Source organism: Trichoderma gamsii, assembly GCF_001481775.2.
Source record: "Trichoderma gamsii strain T6085 chromosome Unknown Scaffold_46.2, whole genome shotgun sequence".
Classification (NCBI taxonomy): Eukaryota; Fungi; Ascomycota; class Sordariomycetes; order Hypocreales; family Hypocreaceae; genus Trichoderma; species Trichoderma gamsii.
Genome location: NW_020171383.1, coordinates 161,629 through 182,217, shown reverse-complemented (window position 1 = coordinate 182,217; position 20,589 = coordinate 161,629). Strand labels below are relative to the sequence as shown.

General features: G+C 47.9%; 6 protein-coding genes across 6 annotated transcripts; 2 read left to right on the top strand and 4 right to left on the bottom strand.

The window, feature by feature from the left end:
• On the bottom strand, nucleotides 1-2,681 carry TGAM01_v209452 (ankyrin repeat domain-containing protein; the record flags this gene model as incomplete). The annotated part of the gene is made up of 4 exons (XM_024550560.1): nucleotides 1-11; nucleotides 101-2,374; nucleotides 2,441-2,497; nucleotides 2,555-2,681. 4 exons carry the CDS (start codon nucleotides 2,679-2,681, stop codon nucleotides 1-3), a joined length of 2,469 nt encoding a protein of 822 aa, XP_024404705.1.
• A 1,832-nt stretch (nucleotides 2,682-4,513) lies between these two features.
• Nucleotides 4,514-5,872, top strand: TGAM01_v209451 (pfs domain-containing protein; the record flags this gene model as incomplete). Its single annotated transcript, XM_018809905.1, has 2 exons — nucleotides 4,514-4,637; nucleotides 4,695-5,872. The coding sequence occupies 2 exons, from the start codon at nucleotides 4,514-4,516 to the stop codon at nucleotides 5,870-5,872; spliced, it is 1,302 nt and encodes a 433-aa protein (XP_018656875.1).
• Nucleotides 5,873-6,889: 1,017 nt separating this feature from the next.
• TGAM01_v209450 (hypothetical protein) lies at nucleotides 6,890-10,406 on the bottom strand (the record flags this gene model as incomplete). Its single annotated transcript, XM_018809904.1, has 10 exons — nucleotides 6,890-7,097; nucleotides 7,161-7,738; nucleotides 7,807-8,100; nucleotides 8,173-8,442; nucleotides 8,510-8,681; nucleotides 8,814-9,213; nucleotides 9,298-9,687; nucleotides 9,764-9,800; nucleotides 9,866-10,017; nucleotides 10,070-10,406. 10 exons carry the CDS (start codon nucleotides 10,404-10,406, stop codon nucleotides 6,890-6,892), a joined length of 2,838 nt encoding a protein of 945 aa, XP_018656874.1.
• Nucleotides 10,407-13,487: 3,081 nt separating this feature from the next.
• On the bottom strand, nucleotides 13,488-15,766 carry TGAM01_v209449 (hypothetical protein; the record flags this gene model as incomplete). The annotated part of the gene is made up of 2 exons (XM_018809903.1): nucleotides 13,488-14,788; nucleotides 14,839-15,766. 2 exons carry the CDS (start codon nucleotides 15,764-15,766, stop codon nucleotides 13,488-13,490), a joined length of 2,229 nt encoding a protein of 742 aa, XP_018656873.1.
• Nucleotides 15,767-16,557: 791 nt separating this feature from the next.
• TGAM01_v209448 (hypothetical protein) lies at nucleotides 16,558-17,850 on the top strand (the record flags this gene model as incomplete). The annotated part of the gene is made up of 1 exon (XM_018809902.1): nucleotides 16,558-17,850. One exon carries the CDS (start codon nucleotides 16,558-16,560, stop codon nucleotides 17,848-17,850), a length of 1,293 nt encoding a protein of 430 aa, XP_018656872.1.
• Nucleotides 17,851-18,073: 223 nt separating this feature from the next.
• Nucleotides 18,074-20,296, bottom strand: TGAM01_v209447 (hypothetical protein; the record flags this gene model as incomplete). The annotated part of the gene is made up of 1 exon (XM_018809901.1): nucleotides 18,074-20,296. One exon carries the CDS (start codon nucleotides 20,294-20,296, stop codon nucleotides 18,074-18,076), a length of 2,223 nt encoding a protein of 740 aa, XP_018656871.1.
• Between the last annotated feature and the right edge of the window lie 293 nt (nucleotides 20,297-20,589).

Here is a 20,589-nt window from a genome sequence, read left to right as displayed (position 1 = left end):
TTAGAATAGCTCTTTGGAGGGTTAGTATTTGCTCCCTTTTCGATGAGCAATCTCATGGTTTCTCCGTCTCTTTGTAGCGTGGCGGCTTGCAGAGCATTACCGTAGATCTCTGTTGGAGAGCTGACATCTGCTCCATTCTCGAGCAATATTTGTACAATGTCTGTATTGCCTTCGATTACAGCTGCGCAGAGAGCATGGCCATAGGGCCCTCCTCGCGCATTAACGTCTGCTCCTTCTTCAAGCAGCAACTCCACGATTGTTATACTTGCTTCTGCTGCCGCAGCATGGAGCGCATAGCCATAGAATCCTCCTTGGGCGTTGACATTTGCTCCTTTCTCAAGCAGCAATTCCGCCAATTCTTTATTGTTGTATCTTGCAGCTGCTTGGAGTGCATAACCATAATACCCTCCTTGGGCATTGACGTTTGCTCCTTTCTCAAGTAGAAATTTCGCTGCTTCTCTTTTATTGAATTCTGCAGCTGCGTGAAGTGCAAAACCGTATGGTACTCCTTGGGTATTAACATCTACTCCTTTTTGGAGCAGCAGTTTTAAAATTTCTTTAGAGCCCCTTGCAGCAGCTGTATGAAGCGCATTGCCGTGAACTCCGCCCTGAGCATTGAAATCTGCACCTTTGTCAAGTAGCAATCTCGCCATGTCGTATCCTTTCTTGGCTATAGCTGCTTGAAGCGCATTTCCGTAGAAGCCGCCCTGAGCATTGAAATCTGCACCTTTGTCAAGTAGCAATCTCGCTATGTCGTATCTGTCCTTGGCTATAGCTGCTTGAAGCGCAGTTCCGTAGATCCCCCCCTGAGCGTTAGCGTCCGCCTTTGTGTCGAGGAGAGCTTTTGTAAGTCTAGTGTACCCATGGAATGCCAACATGTACAGCAGACTTACTCCTCTTATACATCCAGATCCAGGGAACCTTTCAAAAGCATTGTGAAGAAGCCTTATTTTCTCCAAAGGACTAGGTTCTTCTATCAGGCATTGTAAAAATTCAGCTTGTTCGATCTGCTGTTTATTCGCTTCTTCTGCATGCTCTAGAAGATAACCGGACGCATATTGCAAAAATGGATAAGAAGATGCAAGAGTCTTTATTTGCTTCCGATTTATCGCTGATTGTAACGGTATCATCATGATATATCTCATGCAGCATGATCTGAGACATTCATGGCCACTGCCTATACCGTTTACCTCGAGATCTGGATCTAGTTTTTGTAGTCTTTTATTTCGAATGAGAAAATCATTGACTGACTTGTGAATGAACTGCACAGCGTTATCATCACCTTTCCGTACCTCGATAAGACCCCTCGATGAATTGGTGATGCGCCGTCGAATATCATCTGGTCTTATCTTTGATTGGTCCCAGGCTTGGATGTTCTCGGTTGTTTTGGCGATCGTGGCAAAATATAGCTCTTCTGGCGTTATCAATCGTCTCGCCAACAACACAAACTGAAGCATAAATGCTGTCTCCTGTTTGTGCGGATTGTTCTTTATCAAGAGTTGCTCAAACACCTGCTCGAGGTCACCGGGTACTTTATGTAACGTCTCATGCATGGCCTCGATTTGACCCTCGTCGTACGCTTTATTTAGTAGTTTTATAACAAGCACAGCCCACATGAAAACGCCAGACGCCTTTTCAAGAAAATCTTTCTCAATCTTCTTATCTCGTATCGTTAAATTGTCGCGGGTATAAATAATGATGTCTTCATTATGCTCGCTTATCTCTTCCACGACAAGTTCTAGGTGCGTTTGCATGGTTATATACGGATAATGGCGACTTGATAAGCAAATGTTGAGAGCCACTCCAACAGCAGTAGCTTCAATACTGAGCTCTTCGAGAAATTTGACGACGTCTCGGACGTGTTTCTCTTCGCATTCGTCTAAAGCATCGACGAGAACAATCAGTGACTTTGACCGGCAATGTTGTATCGCGAAAAATAAGAAATTCTTAAGGTCTGATTCTCGCCAGTTCCAATGTGTTTTAAACTTTCGATTCTTGTTGCGAAATAGAGGCACAAATTGCTCGTAAATGGATGGTTCTTTTTCTAGTAATTGATACAATATGGAACGCAGCATGCTGAGAGCCGTTCGTTCAGAGGAATCGCCTCGAGCGTTGAAGAAATGAGCGGCAATAATATGAGTTTCGGAGAGTTCCCGTTCCAAATGCCGTAAAGTATGTTTCATGAGAGTTGACTTTCCTGTTCCAGGATGTCCCTTGATCCAGAGCACTCCATTGTGGTTCTGAAGATTGTCGCGATGATACCATTGTTGGAACTGGCTAGTTGCGAAGAACCAGTCGCACGTTCGGGGATGGGCAAGAGATATATCTTCTTGACGAGCGTCCATGTATTCGAAACTAAGAGAACGTAGGCAGTCTATGGCTTGTTAGTCGTTGCCAACTTTTTTCCCAAAGAGATAGCCCAAGGAGTCAATTTCCTGACCTTCCTTTTCCTTCTGGAGTGTTGTCGCTTCATCGGTATTCAAGTCGTTTATACCAACTATCGCAAATCAGCAACTGAATAGCTAAATACTATTCCTCCGAACTATTGTCATACACCCATGGAAAATGCTATTGTTGATCTGTAGGCCTTTGTCGTTGTTATTGTGTTGAGGCCCACCGCCCGTGTTCAAGCTTTGAATCCCATCACTGTGGTTGCCGGCGGCGATATTCGGAGCCGCCATCGTCGAACTGCTTGTGGCTCTTTGCTCGTCTGTGTCGCACCGTCGTGGACAATATCGGTGAAGTCAGATGTTGTGTTGGGCACAGCTAAGAGCGGGAGTAATACTTGGCCGACTACCCCGCAAGAGAGATGGCGGCCCTTTATAACGAGGCCCTGGGCTGGCCAAGACCTCATAGGCCACAATTGGCAACCAATGCGAAGCCTGCCACCTATCATCGCAGATAACACTGGGCTTCCCAGTATCGGTATGTTACTCGTATTGGCTGACAGAAGAAGACTGATTTACGCTAACAAACTAGGTACCTTATGTTATGTTCTTAGCATCGTGCTAGGATCGCACCGACCCGAACCTTATTATATGCAGACAAGCGGCGATCTTAAGCCAGTGAAGAGGGAGTTATTCAATAAAGAAGCAGAAGGAAAGGGGAGAAGAAGAAGGGACTCTCTCATCTCTATTCTTAAAGCACGACTCATACTGTGCACCGTTTCTGCTCAAGAGGCTCAGCTTAAGCGGTTCATAGTATAGATATCAGTTGAAAATCCCGCGCATCTGAATGCACACGTAATGCATATTCCAAATATGTACATCACTGCGGCTGAAAAGGGTTGACGTTGTTAAACGTGCCACCATTCACTTGTATTCCCTTGTCATTGTTGTTGTTCTGGGGTCCGCTCCCTGTATTCACATTTTGAGGGCCGGAGCCGTAGTTGTGAATCCCCAAGGCGGGGCTCTCATCCTGCAGCGATTGCGGGATTGCTGATACCTCTTTCATGGATTTGATGAGCAACTCGAGGTACGACTTGGTCGCCAATTGCATCTCCTCGTCGATTGTCAGCAAGAGCTGGATATCTTTCATCGCGTCCTTCATGAGGTCCTCAATCCGACTCTCGTTACCCATCTCACGCACGGCCGTGCGATAGCATTCCATCTTCTTATCAGATGGAATTACTTTGGAGAACAGCTTCTCAACGCAATCTGCCTTGCGTTTGCACTCGTCCGCAATAGACTTCATCCCCGCACAAGTACTATCATCCTTCCTCTCTCGCACACGTTTTCTAATTTCTTGGAGCACTTCACAGACTGTTGGTACATGTTTGCCTACGTCATGGAACGCGGGTGGAAGGCTTTCAGCATTCGAGAGCGGAAGACTCTCGGTGTTCGCAGTGTCTCCATAAATCTCGCTTATGTTTTCAAATGCTGAGAGCGCCGCCTTGATCAAGGTTGCTACTTCAGTAGCTAGGAGACCTGGCATCTTGAACGATCGGAGAAAGACTCTATGAACGAGGAGCGGCCGCAGAACAGATTACTGCCATATAGTCTGTCAGTCTTTGTCTCGCATCCACTCAATGATGGCACTGAGGTTTACCGATGATGGAAAAGCACTTCCGTGGGACAACTAGTACATACCCTTGAGTGACGAAACGTATTTAATGCTAAGATGCTGCTCCATTTTAGACTACTCGTTCCATTTATATGGGTACCTAGGTAACGATAAGAACACACAAGTAGCCAGTCTCTAGGCAGACAACTAATATACGGAGCGGGGAAAGCAAGCGAATCGGTGACCTTGCAGTTTCAATGCAAATGTACGCACCGACCAATCCTCTGCGTCCACGATTTTGTGTCGCATGAATTTCTTGATTTAGTTTAACCCAAGGCTTAGTCAAAATTGCACAGCCGCCACTCATTTATACCAATGAGAGAGTCCAAGAGCCTAAGGCATTACTACGCTGCTGGCGGCAATATCGCACCTGCTGAATGAATTAAGATTTGGCATGAATGGTATGATCGAATACGGACACTAATAAATACGACAATAAATACCATCATTTATGCCCTCAAATGTTTCCATTGGCAATTATGGCTCTGGCCCGCAAAATGTGGCTACAGGCGACGGCCCTCAAAACAATAACAACGCAGGTGGTGTACAGATCAACAGTGGTAGTTTCTCTGGATGTAAGAACAATCCATGGATTTAGAGACAACTGATGCCATTCAATGCTAATTGGGTAGGGTTAGTCAACCCTTTCCTCGGCCAAGGCAAGGCTGAGACGCTGCAAGTGGAAAACCAGAGTGAATTCTCTACTTCCAGTCAAGGGCAGCCACGCCATCGCGAGGGATTTCAAGTAGCAGTCATCTGTGCTCTGGCACTTGAATACGACGCAGTTTCATTGCTCTTTGATCAGTTTTGGGATGAAGACGACGAGCCTTACGGGCGGGCCCAGGGAGACACAAACATTTACACGACTGGCAAGATCGGGAATCACAATGTTGTATTGGCGCTTCTACCCAGCATTGGCACAGCTGCCGGCGCAGGAGTAGCGGCCAGTTTCCGGTCCAGCTATTCTGGCTTGAAAACTGCCTTTCTCGTGGGAGTCTGCGGCGGCGTCCCGAGTACGGGCCAGGACGAAGTGCTGCTTGGCGACGTGGTCATCAGCAAGACGGTGGTCCAGTACAGCCTTGGGAGACAGTATCCCGGTGCATTCGTGGCCAAGGACACCGTGGGCGACAATCTCGGCCGTCCGAGCAAAAACATCCGCACCTTGATCACCAGTTTCGAGACTGAGCGTGGAAGACGACGTCTGCGGCAGAAAGCCGGACAGTATTTGAAGGACCTGCAACGCACAGCCCTGGAAGAGGGGCATCGCCACAGCTATCAATATCCAGGCGTTGCAGAAGACAAGCTGTTTGCGGCCACGTATGTCCACAAACATCGGGAGCTGCAAGCATGTAGCTGCAGCTGCAGTGAGGAAAAGGACAGCTTTTGTGACGAGGCTGCCCATGCGTCTTGTACTGAACTCGGTTGCAATGAGGAACAGCTAGTACCAAGAAGGCGTTTGGAGACGAAAAGGAATATGGATCCAGATCGTGTGCAGTGTCCTGAAATCTTGATTGGCGGCGTGGCATCTGGAGACACGGTGATGAAATCCGGGGAGCACCGTGATCGAATCGCCAAAGAGCGAAACGTGATTGCCTTTGAGATGGAGGGCGCTGGTGTTTGGGACGAGGTGCCGTGCATCGTCGTCAAGGGAGTCTGTGACTACGCCGATAGCCATAAGAGCAAGATGTGGCAGCCATTTGCGGCGGCAACGGCGGCGGCTGTGCTCAAGGCAATACTGGTACAATATCCAGTGACGGATTTGCCGTCTTCTCATCCCTCGTTTGCTGCTACTGCGGGATCAAGTAGTTGATAAGTCAGTAGCTAGTAGAATATCTCAAACATCGCACTGAGCAATAACAGCCGGACTGCATATGCAGGCTATTGTCCACAAGCTGTATTAAAAGGTTATAATAGCGACATCACTCAACATCTGGCTTACTGATACTCTCTTGATGAAAATAGAAGGTCTTGATCTAGGTAGATCTGGTTCTATCAAGGCCATTTATCAACCAAGGCCGTTCAGTCAGATTAGGCCAGCCAAGTCTTGTGACAAAATGGGCCTTCATCCAGTATAGACATTGTACACTATATAAAATTAGGTAGAAAGCTTGAATGATGTATGAGTGTACATCTGTCAAAGGCGCCCCGTGCCATATATTTACGCCGTAAACGGACTTTGACATGGGCCCTTATCATGAGCATTTCTAGCAAACAGAATCATATATTACAACTGACACATCGGTCAGCATCTGAACAGCGGTTTTGTGCAAAGATATGGCACGAATGACAATACAACACGGGGAAAAGTTATCCAGCATTCCGGATATAGCCTGGACTATTGTTAGTGTTACTGCCGTTACTACTGCTACTACTCTATATATACATGTACAGCAGGTAAGATTTCGACACATGCTGACAGCCTTGTTAAGCCACAGCTAGGGCGTTGGATAATAGAACTGGGGTGCTGGATGGCTGTTCCATAGGTAAGTCACGTTGGGATTGGGCTCAAAAGCTGTATACGCGGCTACATGTAGAGAAAGTAGGTACATGTAGTCAGGTGATTGTGGAATTTAAGATGTGGTGGTAAGTGCTCCTGGTAAGCTGAGGGAGAACGATGATTTGGCAAGTGCTCTCGCGACAACTCTTCCCTATGTCAACCGGTCGACACTCTTCAACTACTCGATCTGATGATGCAAGAGAATAAATGCAGAGAATATCGTGTGTCTATCTCGTTTACTATAGTTACTCTAGTTTATTATCGCAAAGTCCAATCACGATATTCAATCTTTGTAGGCGATCTTCATATTCCAGGCATTATTGCCTAGCCTCATGCCATTCCACAAGTAGGATCCATGTTGACGTCCTTCCAATCTGCAAAGACATAATCTCCAATAGATATATTTCCCCGTGCAATAGGCGCACTCCCACCATTGAAAGCCTCATAACTCTCATATACCGATGTCTTGTGCGTCCGGCCAGGTGTCAAACTCAAGCCAGCAGCCGCAAGAGAAATATTCGAGTCATCATCAAGAGGTCTGTGTCAAGTATGTCAGTATTCTTCCATGTTCGTGCAGAAACTGATTTAATCCAAAACTCACAATGGTTGAATAGCGTTCTCATAAACATCTTCAAATACCGCCACAACGCCCTTGGCAAGTTGCTCATCGCTCAGTTCAGGTTCAAGGGCCAGCTTCACGCTGTCAGCGCTAATCATGCCGTTGGGGGCCTTCTTGAGCACATGGTCAAGATGCGCCTCAGTGTTGCTGCCATATAAGTAAAAAGGCATGCGGTTAGGATAAGCTTGATCTAGAGCGTTGAAGAACATTGACTCTCGGACCACTACCCGAACATTAGACAGCTTAAAGGTCATGATAGGCTCCGTGCCAAGTGCGGGTATGCCTTCGTCCAGACGCCACTCGATCTCGGCGCCCGGCTTAATCATATCTTCAAGCAGTTCTTTTTGAGTGTTGGCCACAGTGTAGAATTTAGTTGGATTCTCCTTGCGAAGCTGCTGGTAGCGCTGTTTGGCATTTTCAGGAAACTCGGCGGTGATGATGAGCTGCCAGCGGTGATTGGCCATTTGGAACATGGGGATGTGGACAAGATGAATCTGATCGAGGCCTTGCATGACGAACCCGTGGAAGTCGGGCTCGATCCTGTTGCGGACAATGCATTTCTGTTACCAAAGATTAATTATCCTCTTTGCTACAATGAGAAAAGTTCAATGAGAAAAGTTCAACTTACTTTGACCTCTTCATTCGCAACGCGTCTAAAGTCCTCAGCTAAGCTACCGAGAAAGTCTTGGTCAGTGGGCCATGGGCTCATCGTCACGTTGACCAAAAATGTCAGATCACCACGAGCAGGATCTTCTCCATTTACAAGCTGTAAACGGCGCTTGTAACTCTTGAGACAGTTTCCGTAAATAACTTCGCCAAAAGTCGAAGAGGTCAAGAAGAGCGGGCGCGTAGCAACGACATCATTCATTGATGTGACAGACAGACGCTGGAAGATGCGCTGGTTGAGATCATTTGCCTCATTCTGTTCAGGACGAACGTGAAGTCAGCAAGTGTTAAGCCTATAGTCGCTATGATAGCCAAAACAATTACTCACCACATCGTCGTTAATCTTTCCATTGACTTTGAAGTTGCAGGCAAATGCGTTAATCATCAAGTCACCGCCTAGCTTGTTTAGAAATTCCATGCTTTCTTGGTCATCAAACAGATCCTCGTTTGATACGCTTAGAATCTTTTCTCGGATACGTTGCTTCTCTTCCTCAACGTCACTTGCTGAAAGGCCAGCTTTCTCACTAGGAAGTCGAATGAGAGGACAGACGAGGAGATCATCTTCGGCTCTGGTCATTGTGGCCCAATGGCAGTAAAGCTGGAATTACTCAGATTAGCCATCTACTCAATGGTGTTGGTTATAGATGTGAATATCATAAACAGACCTTGGTACAAGTAAAGACAGCTTCTCCAAGCAGTCTGCCATAACCCCCAGGCTGAATCTTGAGCATTCGATGGGTCAACCATGTCGCAACAGCTGCCGCGCCAGGTTTGCTGCCTTCAACACCATAGACGCCCATGCTTCCCTCTTCATCGCCAGGATGGTATACAATAGGACTGGTTCAAGTGATGAGGTACTTCATGCGTCCATCGCGATAGCAAAGTCCACCCGCGGGATAGTTGACGTATCCTGATCTGCCAATCAATGTAAGAGGGAGATTTCAATAATCTGTAACAGTTTGGACTCACTTGTGAGGATCAATGGTGATGCTATCTGCATACTGAAGGCTGTAGAGCTGCTCCATTGTGTATTCCTGAAGCTTCAGTGCAGGGACAAGCGGGAGATAACCCGACGGAGGGCCTTTCATGGTGCGATCGATAAAGGAAGCAAAATATCCTCCCCAAGCCGCATCGGCATGAATTGCAAACGACAGTCCCTTGGACTGATACTCTTCTCTCAGGCTCACAAGATCAGCGAGAGGATCACAGGCGCCATGCTCTGTCGATCCCATGATAGCAACACCTCCATAGACTGGCGTTTGGCTGCTAAGACACTCATCCAAGTGGATTCGCAAATTGTTAATGTCCATACGCGCATCTTCATCGACCTCGACGTTGATGAAGTTGTCAGATCCAATGCCCGAAATTGCTGCAAACATCCAAAGATCAGAAATGATTCAATGTTTGATCATGACGAGTATAATGCCTCTTGAAAAGATATGAGTTTACTTACCCCCACCCTTTGGCCAAGAGTAGTGCTTCGTCGTGCTAACAAAAAATTTACCCGACTTCTCAATGCCAAAGCAGCGCTCCAAGTAGTCTTTTCCAACCGACTGGATCAGATACGGCTTGAGAGCATCTTGTAGGAACTGAGCTGTGATGGAATACTCCTTAGTGAGGCGAGTGGAAAGCTCCAACACAGTGCTCGGCTTGAGATTGAGCAGCTCCCATGTGTCAAGCTCAACAAAAGGCTTTTGCTCTCCTTTGGAATTTTCCACAAGAAATGGAGGATCGGCATGAGCCAAGAAGCTGAGGGGCGGGTTAATGCCTTTGCTCTCATATTTGCTTCCCTTTATACCAATTGCAAGTTTGAGAGATAATGGATAGAATTTGAGGTTTCGGACTAGAATGACAAGTGTTAGGCGCGCCAGATTTTGTGAATTTCTCAAGTTCTAAATGGCAGAGGCAGCACAACATACTTGCCCATATAGCTTCAAGGTTAGCAACTGAACCATCCTATTGCGACAAAGTCAAGATACAATTAGCTAGGGCGCACTCAAGAATGATCACAAATTACTTACACAAGTAATATGACCCCAAGGCGTAACATCGTCGTCGTATCCATAGCCCAACATGTAGCAGAGTTCTCTTCCAACCTCCCTTTCTTTCTCTGTAGTGAGAGGACTTGCCTCTGTTGCGACATTGTTAGGGTTGTACATCATTGTCGCCATATCTACAACCATTAATCACAAGAGCAACGCATCAAGGAGTGGAATGTTGCTCACACCCAATAATACTTGGCAGCGCAACATCCATGTTCATATGGGCATTGTATCGCGGCGACCAGAATGGAATGGAATGCAGTGCAAGATCCTCTGATAGTTCCTTGACATAGTCTCGAAGCTCATCAACACTTTCGGTGTAAGAGTCTGCTTCCATCATTCCAGGTGTGATGAATGCTGGATCATCGCGATAGAGATTCTGGCGCACAGTCTGCTGATCTTGCAGCACTTTGCCCATCAGCTCGCTCAATACATGAAAGTTTTCAGCTTTGGGTCCCAGAAAGTAGGACCCAACTCTTGCGTGTGCAAGTCTGTCTCTGTGCTTGGGATCATCGCCCATGGTTGCTATCTTGTGAAGGGTGGACTAATGCGAGTATAAGAGGATAGTAGAACGGGTGTTGTAGATGGATGGTGGTAATCAATTCATCGAGCGAGTGTCTTGGTTTATATTCACGTTTCTTCTTTCTCTAATAAGCAAACACGTTGACTCAATACTAAACATCTGAAGCAAGCTAGCATTTTACAGACGCTTAATACATCTACGCAAAGCATTCAATCGAATGGCACTTACAAGCTTCGGGAAGATGAGTGTGGGGAATCAGCCGCTTCATCCCGCCTTGCATACAAATATTGAAACGCCTCGCTCCTTTCAACTAGAACCGGCCACTAAAGAAGCGCAGATCCTGGTTAATTGGATGCGCCAAAGTCCAGCAGGCTAGTTTATTGGCAATAGTACATCTCTTCAGCTGGCTTTTTACAGCCACCTTATTGTCTTCTGTCACTATTCACTACTATCTATTCATGCAGTATATGGATTCATTGACGAACGAGTCCTCTGAACCTTTTGACATGAAATGGGGGGTTTTATTTACCATGTGCTACAAACTTTGATGATACACATCTAGCCCAGATGGTACAACTACTCCAACAATAACATGTTAGACAAGCAGTAAATATCAGAGCTACAGTACTTTATGTTGTCTATCATTAGTATGTTGCTCAATTAACCCTAGCAGTACAATAAGAATCACCAATTATACGTATTGCAGTATACTGTTACTAGGGACATGTAATTATAAGGTTCTCCAATTCACTGTTGCCACAATCCACAACCAACGTTACTTGCTATTAAACCTAGTGCAAGAGTTTAGATCATACCACGTTCTTGACACAGGTTGGATGGAATAAAGTGCAAAAGAAAAGAGCAAAGAAACGGAAATAAATGCGAAAAGACAAAAAAGAAGTGTTTGAAGGGCATTGAACCCAACCCGATTCGAACGGATAACCTTCAGGAGATTCCAAGTAAACTGGAATCTGACGCGCTACCGTTGCGCCATGGGTCCGCTGTGACGGCAAACTTCGGAAATGCTACTCATAAGCCCCTCACAATCTAGCGCTCAGCTCTACGTAGCCCAAGACAGCCGTCAAAAGCTATCGTTTTACAGTGTCAATGTTTGAAACTGCCTGCATTTCTCAAAGGCACTTGAATTTTAATTGAAGCCTTTTTCATATCGGATAACCCTCGAGTAGATCAACACGAATGCAGTCTTTTATCCAAAAGGACAAAATTCCATTCCAATGCGTTTCAGTAACAGCCCACATCGCCGAGCAATAAGTATCTATATTTCTTTTCCCTTTCCGAAAATGATAAGCTCTTTCTATACTGGCTTTGCTGCTCAAAATCTAAACTCTTTGTTCACATATCCATCAGCAGCTATCCCACCGGATCAGGCAAACTCCATGGATCTCGTTGATAGAATCCTCGATGGGAAGGCCCACCCTTTCACTACCCTACAGTTCTACGTTTAAATTCAGCCGCTATTACACGGCAAGTATGCCGATGTAAGCAGCGATGTAAGAAGTTCTAAACTCTGTAGATAAATTAAAACTTATGTCAGGATCTTGGGAATGTTCTCTAAACTCGTTTTATGAGCTTGAATGCGAACATCTATCTCGTGTCTATCATTTGGAGTACTAGTACTGGACTTCAGTATAACCAGGCAGCATTGCTAGCTAACACCCATCTAGATAGCTTACAGTTCAACAAGGACTTGAAACAAAGAGTTTCAATTACTCTCTTACAAAGCAAAAACCACTCTAGAACCATATTAACGATCAGCTACATCTTTCAGACCAGTCAAGCTTGAACCGATGCATTACTCCTATCGCTGTTCTCATGAAAATTCTCCGCCTAGGGTTTAGAGACTATGTTTAGAGGGATTAGTAACAACAGGACCCATGGCGCAACGGTAGCGCGTCAGATTCCAGTTTACTTGGAATCTCCTGAAGGTTATCCGTTCGAATCGGGTTGGGTTCAATGCCCTTCAATTACTTCTTTTTTGCATCATTTCCCTAGTAGCTACTGTAGATTTCTTTATTTGAGCGTGTAAAGCGACGTGTAGCCAATTGCACCCCGTGGTTGCGGCAGAGAGGCGTAGAGCAACATCACTGTCATAGGAAAATGTAGTTGAGTGATGAAGTAGGTCATCAGCCAGCTTTACAGTTCCACCGTTAAAAAGTAGATAAAGCCGTAGGTGAACAAGAGAAAATATCGATACGTTTCATTTCTTTTTTCTAAAGGCTGGCTATTATATTTATAAATGGCCGTGGTGTGAGAATTATTGCATTTAACGCTAGGAAAAGCTGAAGAGTAAATTGCTCCTGTTCACACCATATTATAGGTCATATACTGCATTTTCAAGCTTCTATATGCACATGGTTACTAAATAAATGCAAGTAGAGTGATAATTCACTTTTGGCGGGCAACTTAAAAAGTTCATAGCACACACCGTGTCATGCCCCAAAGTGCTTTTACCATCCCTATTCTTTCACAACCAAACAGAAGAAACCAGTAACGAGGGAAGCATTAAGGGAAAAGAAGAAGCCAAGATCATCAGCTTAAAATGAGAAAGAGATTAATGCTTCGCGCACATATGTCCATCACATGCCAACTCAAAAGCGACAGGAAGCAGAAAGGAGAAGAATAGGGGGTCTGACCTCGTCCGCTCATCTCGCCTAAACAAACACCGCCATATTTTCGGATTACTACAAAAACAACACAAGAAACGAAGAACAAAAAATAAAAAGGTGAAATTAACCAAGCTTATAAAAAATCCGCTCCGAGTCCAAGCCACCCCCTTCACTCCGTCCATCCCATGTAGACACTGCCGCCCCCCAAATGCCAAAGAGAAATGAGAAAACGCCGCCACCAATGGATCATCATCGTCGTCATCATGTTGTGAAAAGAGAAATCCACTTGAAGTGAGAGAGAGAAATAAAAGCTTCATCTTCAAAAACAATGAGCAGAGTAGTAGTGAAATATGCGTAAATTTAAACATGTAATGACTGTAGCCGCCCCCCCGCAAACCAAACAAGAAGAAAATGATGGATAATTTTGTTTCGCTATTTTTGGCTATTAACATTATGGACTGCGACTTGATTGCTGCTGCTGATCATCGTCGCCCTCTAATAAAGTGCCGCTGTCTTCGTCGGGTGCCGCTGTTAAATCCTGCTTCCTCTGTTTTTTAGGGCGAAAAAACTCTCCTATTGTATCGCTTAGACTTCGTGATCTCCCCCTTGAAACTTTTGCATCAGCACTTGGCCCAGACTCATCATGGCCCAAGGCTTCTGGCAGATTGCCCTCTGATACCGGAACAATCGGCAGCTCCGCGATGCGCTCAGGCATGAAGACATCCTCATCGTCGCTGTTAAAGAAGAGACTTGCTCGTATGCTGGATCGTATTCGTCGTAGAGAAGATGCGGTCGCTTCTGGGCTGTCGTTTTCCCGAAGTATCACGTCTTTGACTGCTGTTGTGACTGTAGAGGAGAAGGGTGAAGGTGAAATGAAGGGCCTTGCTCGGTGGCCAGATTTGGAACTGTGTGGCGCTCGGGGCGTGACCGGTCGTTCGACAGAATTCGAGTGAGAATGAGACGAAATTCCCTGGCCGTCTCTTAAGGACGAAATCGGATGTGGTTGTATAGGCGTAGTGGCGAGTGCAGATCTGGTGAGGACAGACTCGGCTGAGACAGTCCTAGTTCCTCGAGGAGGGTCCGGGCTCACATATAGGCCTTGCCATGGGTTACTGACAAGAACATGAGCCTCGTCGCCTTCGAGATGCGCAGGAGAGTGTGTTGGCTCAAAGTAGTGGGTCGCAGAAGACTCAATGCCGTTGTGAGCCGAGCCCGGCTTCATCGTCTCAGCAAAGCTCACTCGCGACATTCTGCTGGATCGGCGGGATGGTGTTGCAGGTATGCTCAGTCGGCGCCGATTTTGTTGCGGCTGAGGAATCGCAGAAGACGAGGCGCTACCGTCGTGCTGCGTGAGGCCAATAGTCTCCTCGACTCCGTCGGCTTCGGATAGTGTATCTTCATCATCATCGTCATCTCTGCGCTCTCTCCCAGACGTAATGAGAAAGACACCAAAGAAGGTGAGAAGACAGCCCCCGACGAACTTGGCGGCCTGTTTCATGTTCGTCTTCTCAAAGTCGCGATATAAAACGGCACTGCCAATGATGACACACAGTGTGAACATGACGAACTGGATGGGAATGACTTGAGTCGAGTCGAAGCGGGACAGCGCCTTGTTGACATAGCGAATCTGCATAACGGCAGTCGATAAAAGGACGAATATGAGTGCATATGTGACGGGGGTTGTAAAGGCCGCAACAAAGCTTGTAGAGAGCATTGATGAGACGCCTTTGGTGGCCAAAGCCGTATATCCTCCTAGAGAAGGTCAGTCTCAAGACAGCAACAAGAAGAACAGTATTACCCACCGAAAAGGCCAACGAGGCCAAGGTCGATGAGAATGGTCCGTTTTCCATATTTAGCACTAGCCCACATGAGAACAATGATGAGAAACGTGGTGACACCAAAATATATCTCAAACTCCATCGTCGTGATAGCTCCCCATACGTCGTGAGGATTCAGCTTCGTCTCCTTCTGATTCGCACTCAAGACAACGGTAACAACGCCCGACACAGCAATCACGACGCCCCAAAAGTCGCGAAGCCTAAACTTTTCGTGAAACATGGCGGGCGCAATAATGCAGTTGGACACCAGCGCAACGACGCCCAGCGGCGAGACGATGGAGGCGGGCGCAAAGCCGTACGCCAGGAAATTGCCTGCTTCTCCCAACGTTATCAAGATCTGGCCGAGCCACCAGTACGGCGATTTGAGATAGTTTGAGGATGACGTTTTGGGCTCAGTGTCGGTATCGGTGCTAGCCGTGGTGGCGGTCGACTGAAAGGACCCCATCAGCGGCTCGTTCTCGAGATATTCGTGCTCGTCCTCGGGCTCGTCGTAGTTTGGTATTGAGAAGCCGTTGCCTTCGCCATTCTGATAGCCGTTGCCATCTCCATTTCCCGTACCGTCGCCGATAATCGTTCCGTAGACGCCCACCTGCGTGCTCCCATTGCTGCTGTTGCTGCTCTGCGCCCGCTTCAGCGCTGCCCGAGCCCCCTGTTTTCTCCTCTTGCGCTCCTTGTGCAGCCGCGTGTGCGCATATCGCTGCACGTTGAGGGCGAGTGCAATCAGCACGTTTCCCACTATAGCCGTGATGATGCCGATCAGGGACGACCACCTCTGCAGCGCATCTCCATCATCGTCGCCGCCCGATCCATCGCCGCTACCGCCCGTCGCCGTAGGTGCTGCCAAAGCGCTCGTCCATGTCGGGAGAGTCGATCCGGTGAAAGTCAAGCTCATCGTCGTCGCCCGGAAAGCCAAAAACAAACAACGAAAGAATAGAAAAAGAAAAAAAAGGAAAAAAAAGAAAAAATACCGCCTGGTGCCAAAGCCAGGCAGCTAAGGGGAAGGGGAAGATGAAATACTGCAAATGACGGTAGGATCGGAGATTGGTGGAGAACTGAAGCGCGAAAGTGCAAGTCGCTGGCAGCCGCGGCAAATTGCCTGACCAGGTATCATCGGAGCGAGGGGCAGCTACGGGCGGAAATGTCGTCGAGAAGGGGGTTCATGATAGTGCAGAGGGCAGAAGCTGGTTGTTCTGGCAGATGCCTTTGACGCAAATCGTCGACCTTGCAGCTTGTGCCGAATTCTTTGGTTCTGCATGGCCGGGCCCAGATGACGGGGATTCAGGTACGTACCGCTGCCCCACATGCGCTATGTCATCACTGGACGTCTGCTTGTCGTTGCTTAGCTTCTGCTGACTTCTGCAGCACTTCTCCAGCGCTTCTTTGTGGTGTTATAGTGGGCTCAGCGGCAGGCTGCACCGCCACAGGCGTCGTTGAGAGCGTACATGGGCGCACATGTACATATGCGGCCAGTTTAGAGCGCTCGGTACCGGCTCCGAGCGCTGGAGCGCTGCCGTTGCACCGGCACTTGTCTAGGACGGGAAAGGGCTTCAGCTGCCATATGGCTGTAAGTCATGGGATTGTGACGTCTCTTGCACAACTCCAGCCTTGACTTCATCACCAGTTCTTCACTGCGCACGCCACAATCACTCAACTTGCCTCAATCATCCAGACAATGCCCTCGGCATGCCCCGCGACGGCGACTCTTCGCTAACCACCGCCTTTGTTCGCTTCAAGCAGCACGTGGATTCAACTATCGCCTCCGGCTTTCACGCAGTATTTGCCCGCCCGCCGCAGCCCCTCCACCAGCCACCATCGCCAGATATCCACCAGCAACCCCAATCTGAGCTGTCATCAACTGTCAAATCAGCAGATACTTTAACTTCTGACAGCGCCTCCGACAACTTCAGCCAGCCCGCATCTCTCCCTCCCGTGACAGTCACAATGGCCAACAACGAGTCGCACACTTCAGCTTCATCAGCATCAGCTCTCGACACCGTCTCGGTTGCGTCATGGTCTTATTCACCAGCCAATCTGCGCCACCTCCAGCAGCCCGTCCCAAATGACCTGCCGGCGCAATGCGACTCCACCGTCTTCACTTTTGAAGATGCCTTTGAGGATCTACTCACCGTCTCGCAGGGACGACCGCTGCCTGATATCAAATCCAGGTATAACCAGAGACAGCTACTGAGGCAGATGTTTTCCAATGGCGAGCCCACATGGTTCTGGCTGCGAAGGCTGGAATCGCAAGGCCTGCTTAGACGCCCCACACGAGATGAGCTTTACAGACCACGCAATTATGGTCTACTAGAGGACCATGTTGAGCCTGCATTTACGGAGCCAAATTGGAACGATTGGTCGAAGCTGCATGAAGAGCTGGACCGTAAGGCAGCTGAAGTATGGAAAGGCGTCACCTCTCGGGAAGAAGACGACGGCCAGCCAAAGAGCCACAGCTTCTTTGACGATGTGCACCAGACATTCAAGCAGCTCGAGGATACCTTCTACGGCCGGAACGGCTCACATCAAGAGGAGCACAGCAACCAGCACCAGAAACGCTTCCCTGACCACTTTGACGATCTTTTCTCCTCTCTGAGCTCGACCTTTGCAGAAGGCCACAAGACGTGGGACACATTCGTCAAGAGTATCACGGACCATAAGCCCGTCTCTTCTGAGAGCTCGGCCTCACAGCCACCCAGCTCCACCGAGGAAAAAGTATACGATAACGGAAGCAGGGAAGTTGTCACGAGAGATGAAAAGGTCAACAGCTTTGGATATCTGACCACGACCATTACGAAAAAGACGTATGATAAGAATGGTAATGAAATTGGCACTGAAACGCACTTTACGATGCGTCCTGCGGAAAAGACCCAGAATGCTAGGTCGTTGGAAAATAGCGACGCAAATGTCATCGAGAGAACGGACACAGACGCAAACGATCAGCAGGTGCAGGATAAAAAGCCAGGATGGTTTTGGAAATGATCTTTTCTACAAAAATTGGTTTCAAGTCTCAACTCACCTCTTACGGTATTTACTTGTACATAGTTCACCATCAATCAAAAGTATTTAGCCTCAGCCAAATTAGTAATACTTTTATACCCTCTATACTCCTAATCAAACAAAAGAAAAAAGCTTCCATCTACTACCTATATAGCCCTTAAAAACATGTACAGATGGTATTCGATATTATAGATGCACACCCAAATTACGCTTTTCCTCTAGCCACAGCCTTCTTCTTGCGCACCTGTCGCTTCCGTGCAATCAGCTTCTGCTGGATCGCCTCCTTTGCATCAGCGGGCTTCTTCTTCTCATCAACGTCCCCTTCCTTGGGAGGCTTCGGCTTGGTTCCCACTTGAGGCCCCTTGTTCAAGTTGCCCTTGGGCTTCTTGCCCTTTTGCCTCTTCTTCTGCTCAGGAGCCTCTTCCTCCTCGTCCTCCTCGTCTTCGGATGCTTCCGCATCGTCATCCTTCTTCGGCTTTCGAGCTGTCTTCTCAGCCTCCTGTCGTCGCTTAACGACCTGCGCGTTCTCAATGGCAAATTCAACAATCAAGCGCTGCTTTCGGCCATTGTTTCCGTCAAGCTGGTGGCCGTTCAAATATCTCAGACCCATCAAGGCGTGACGATGAGACGTGTACTCGATAAATCCGTAGCCACGGCTCTTGCCAGCTCCGCTAGTCTCAGATACCTTGGAGCCCTTGTTGTCCTCAAACACAATCTTGGCTTGCTTGACGATACCCTTACGCTTTTGTTTCCTGTCCTTTTCCTTGTCCTTTGCATCCTTGCCGTCTCTGGAATTCTCTTCCTTGGAAAGGGGCTGTCGGCGTCCTTCCTTGACGTCCTTGGCAAATTCGACAACGGCCTTTCTGGCCAGCTCCTTGAGTTCCTTGGCACCAATGTCGTTGGGAATATTACGAAGAGCAAGTCGGGTTAAGCTAATGTGCAGCATGGGGTTCTTCTCCACGAGCTTCTTGCGCTGCTGAGCACTCATTGATCGCATACGAGCCTCTGCGTCAGTCAAAAGACCTCGCAGCGGAGAGTTTCCAATGGCACCTTCGGACAAGAGGTACAGATGGCGTTTATCTTTCTGCCTCCTCTGCGCGAGCGAATTCTCCGCCAAATTGGCAGCCTCATTCTTGTTCACAGCTTGGGCCACTTGTAAGACTCGGCCGTCCATTGTGTATTTACCGGTGGGATCGGCGTTCTCGTCTTGCAGGATGGAATGCTTGACTCCGCCTGCAGTCGGTTGTGCGCGGCGAGGAGCATTAATTATGCAGGATTTCGCATCCTCATTGTCGACGAAGCAGACAAAGCCAGTGCCAGCCGGTCTGTCCGTAGCCTTGTCCATGACAACTCTGGCATATCGAACAGTGCCAAAGTGGCCAAAGAAAGATTTGAGCTGCTCATCCGTGGCCGTAAACGGCAGATTCCGAACGAAAATCGTTGAAGAGTTATCTGTCATCAACTCTCGCTTTGGTTTCTGGGTTTCCTTCTCTTCGTCCATCTCATCCACCAGCTTCATGTCCTCCTCGTCGTCCTCATCATCTTCCTCATCATCCTCATCCTCGTCTTTGTCGTCCTCATCCTCCATGTTCGTCATGTGGTTCTTCATAAAGTTTGCAAGATCTGAGGCTAGTTGATCGTCACGATTCTTGACTTCGCCGTCATCTCCAACATCCTTGTTCTCCTCCTCGTCTTCAGCCTCATCTTCGTCATCTTGTGAGTCCTTCTTGCCGCTTTCCGCACCCTGTTGCTTGTCCCAGGTCGCCTTATCAACAGCCCAGTCGACAGCCAATGGTCGGCCATCAACAATCTTGCCATTCACGGCCTCCAGGGCCTTCTCTGCGTTTGGACGTCCTCGAATGGTGACGAAACCAAATCCCTTTAGCTTTCCTTTGTTCTGTGGAAGATCAGAGAATATAACCTTGCCGTAGCTCAAGAACAGTTTTGATAGCTGTTCTGAGGTCTTGATGCTCCAGGGAAGATTTCGAATAATCAGCTTGGTAGATGGCCTCTGGAACGACTCTCTGCCTTTTCCGGGCCTCTTGTCTGCTTCATCAGCATTACGCTGTCTGGGCTCTGCAACTTCGATTCGAATGCGTCTGCCATCCCACTCCTTCTTGTCCAATGCCGCTTTGGCATCTCTCGCATCGTCGGCATCAGCAAACGATACGAATCCGAATCCTCTTGATTCTTTTGTCTCCTGGTCAACAACTACTGTAGCGTGCTTGACAGCAAAGTATTCCGAGAAGAAATCGGTAAGGCTCTCGTTCGTTACGCCAGGAGGCAGTGATCGAACAAAGATGGACCGTCCATCGTCGACCTTGGCCTTCTTCGTCGTTCGCGCAATCCCGCCGTCTGGATCGGATTTTGCGGCAGCAGAATTCTCGGTATCTTGAATCCGGCGCTTGCGATCATTCGGGGGTGCCATGGCTGCAGTGGTTTATCAATTGCAACAAAACTCTAGTCGTGATACAGCAGACTCAAGGTTAGAGTATCTGTACCTGGTACTAAGAAAAAAAAAATCTGGATCTGCAGCTCTCAGACTGCCTTATCTTATCGGCGTAAATAAAGATGTCCGCGCTACGCCCAACAGGGATGGCGGGGTACCAACATAGCGTTATGCCAAAATGGGAGAATTGTTGATTGGGTCTTTTGGCGACGCGCTGGCCAAACAACACCATCGAACTCGCTTTTTGCAAGCTCAAGGCGTCATCTTTGCGA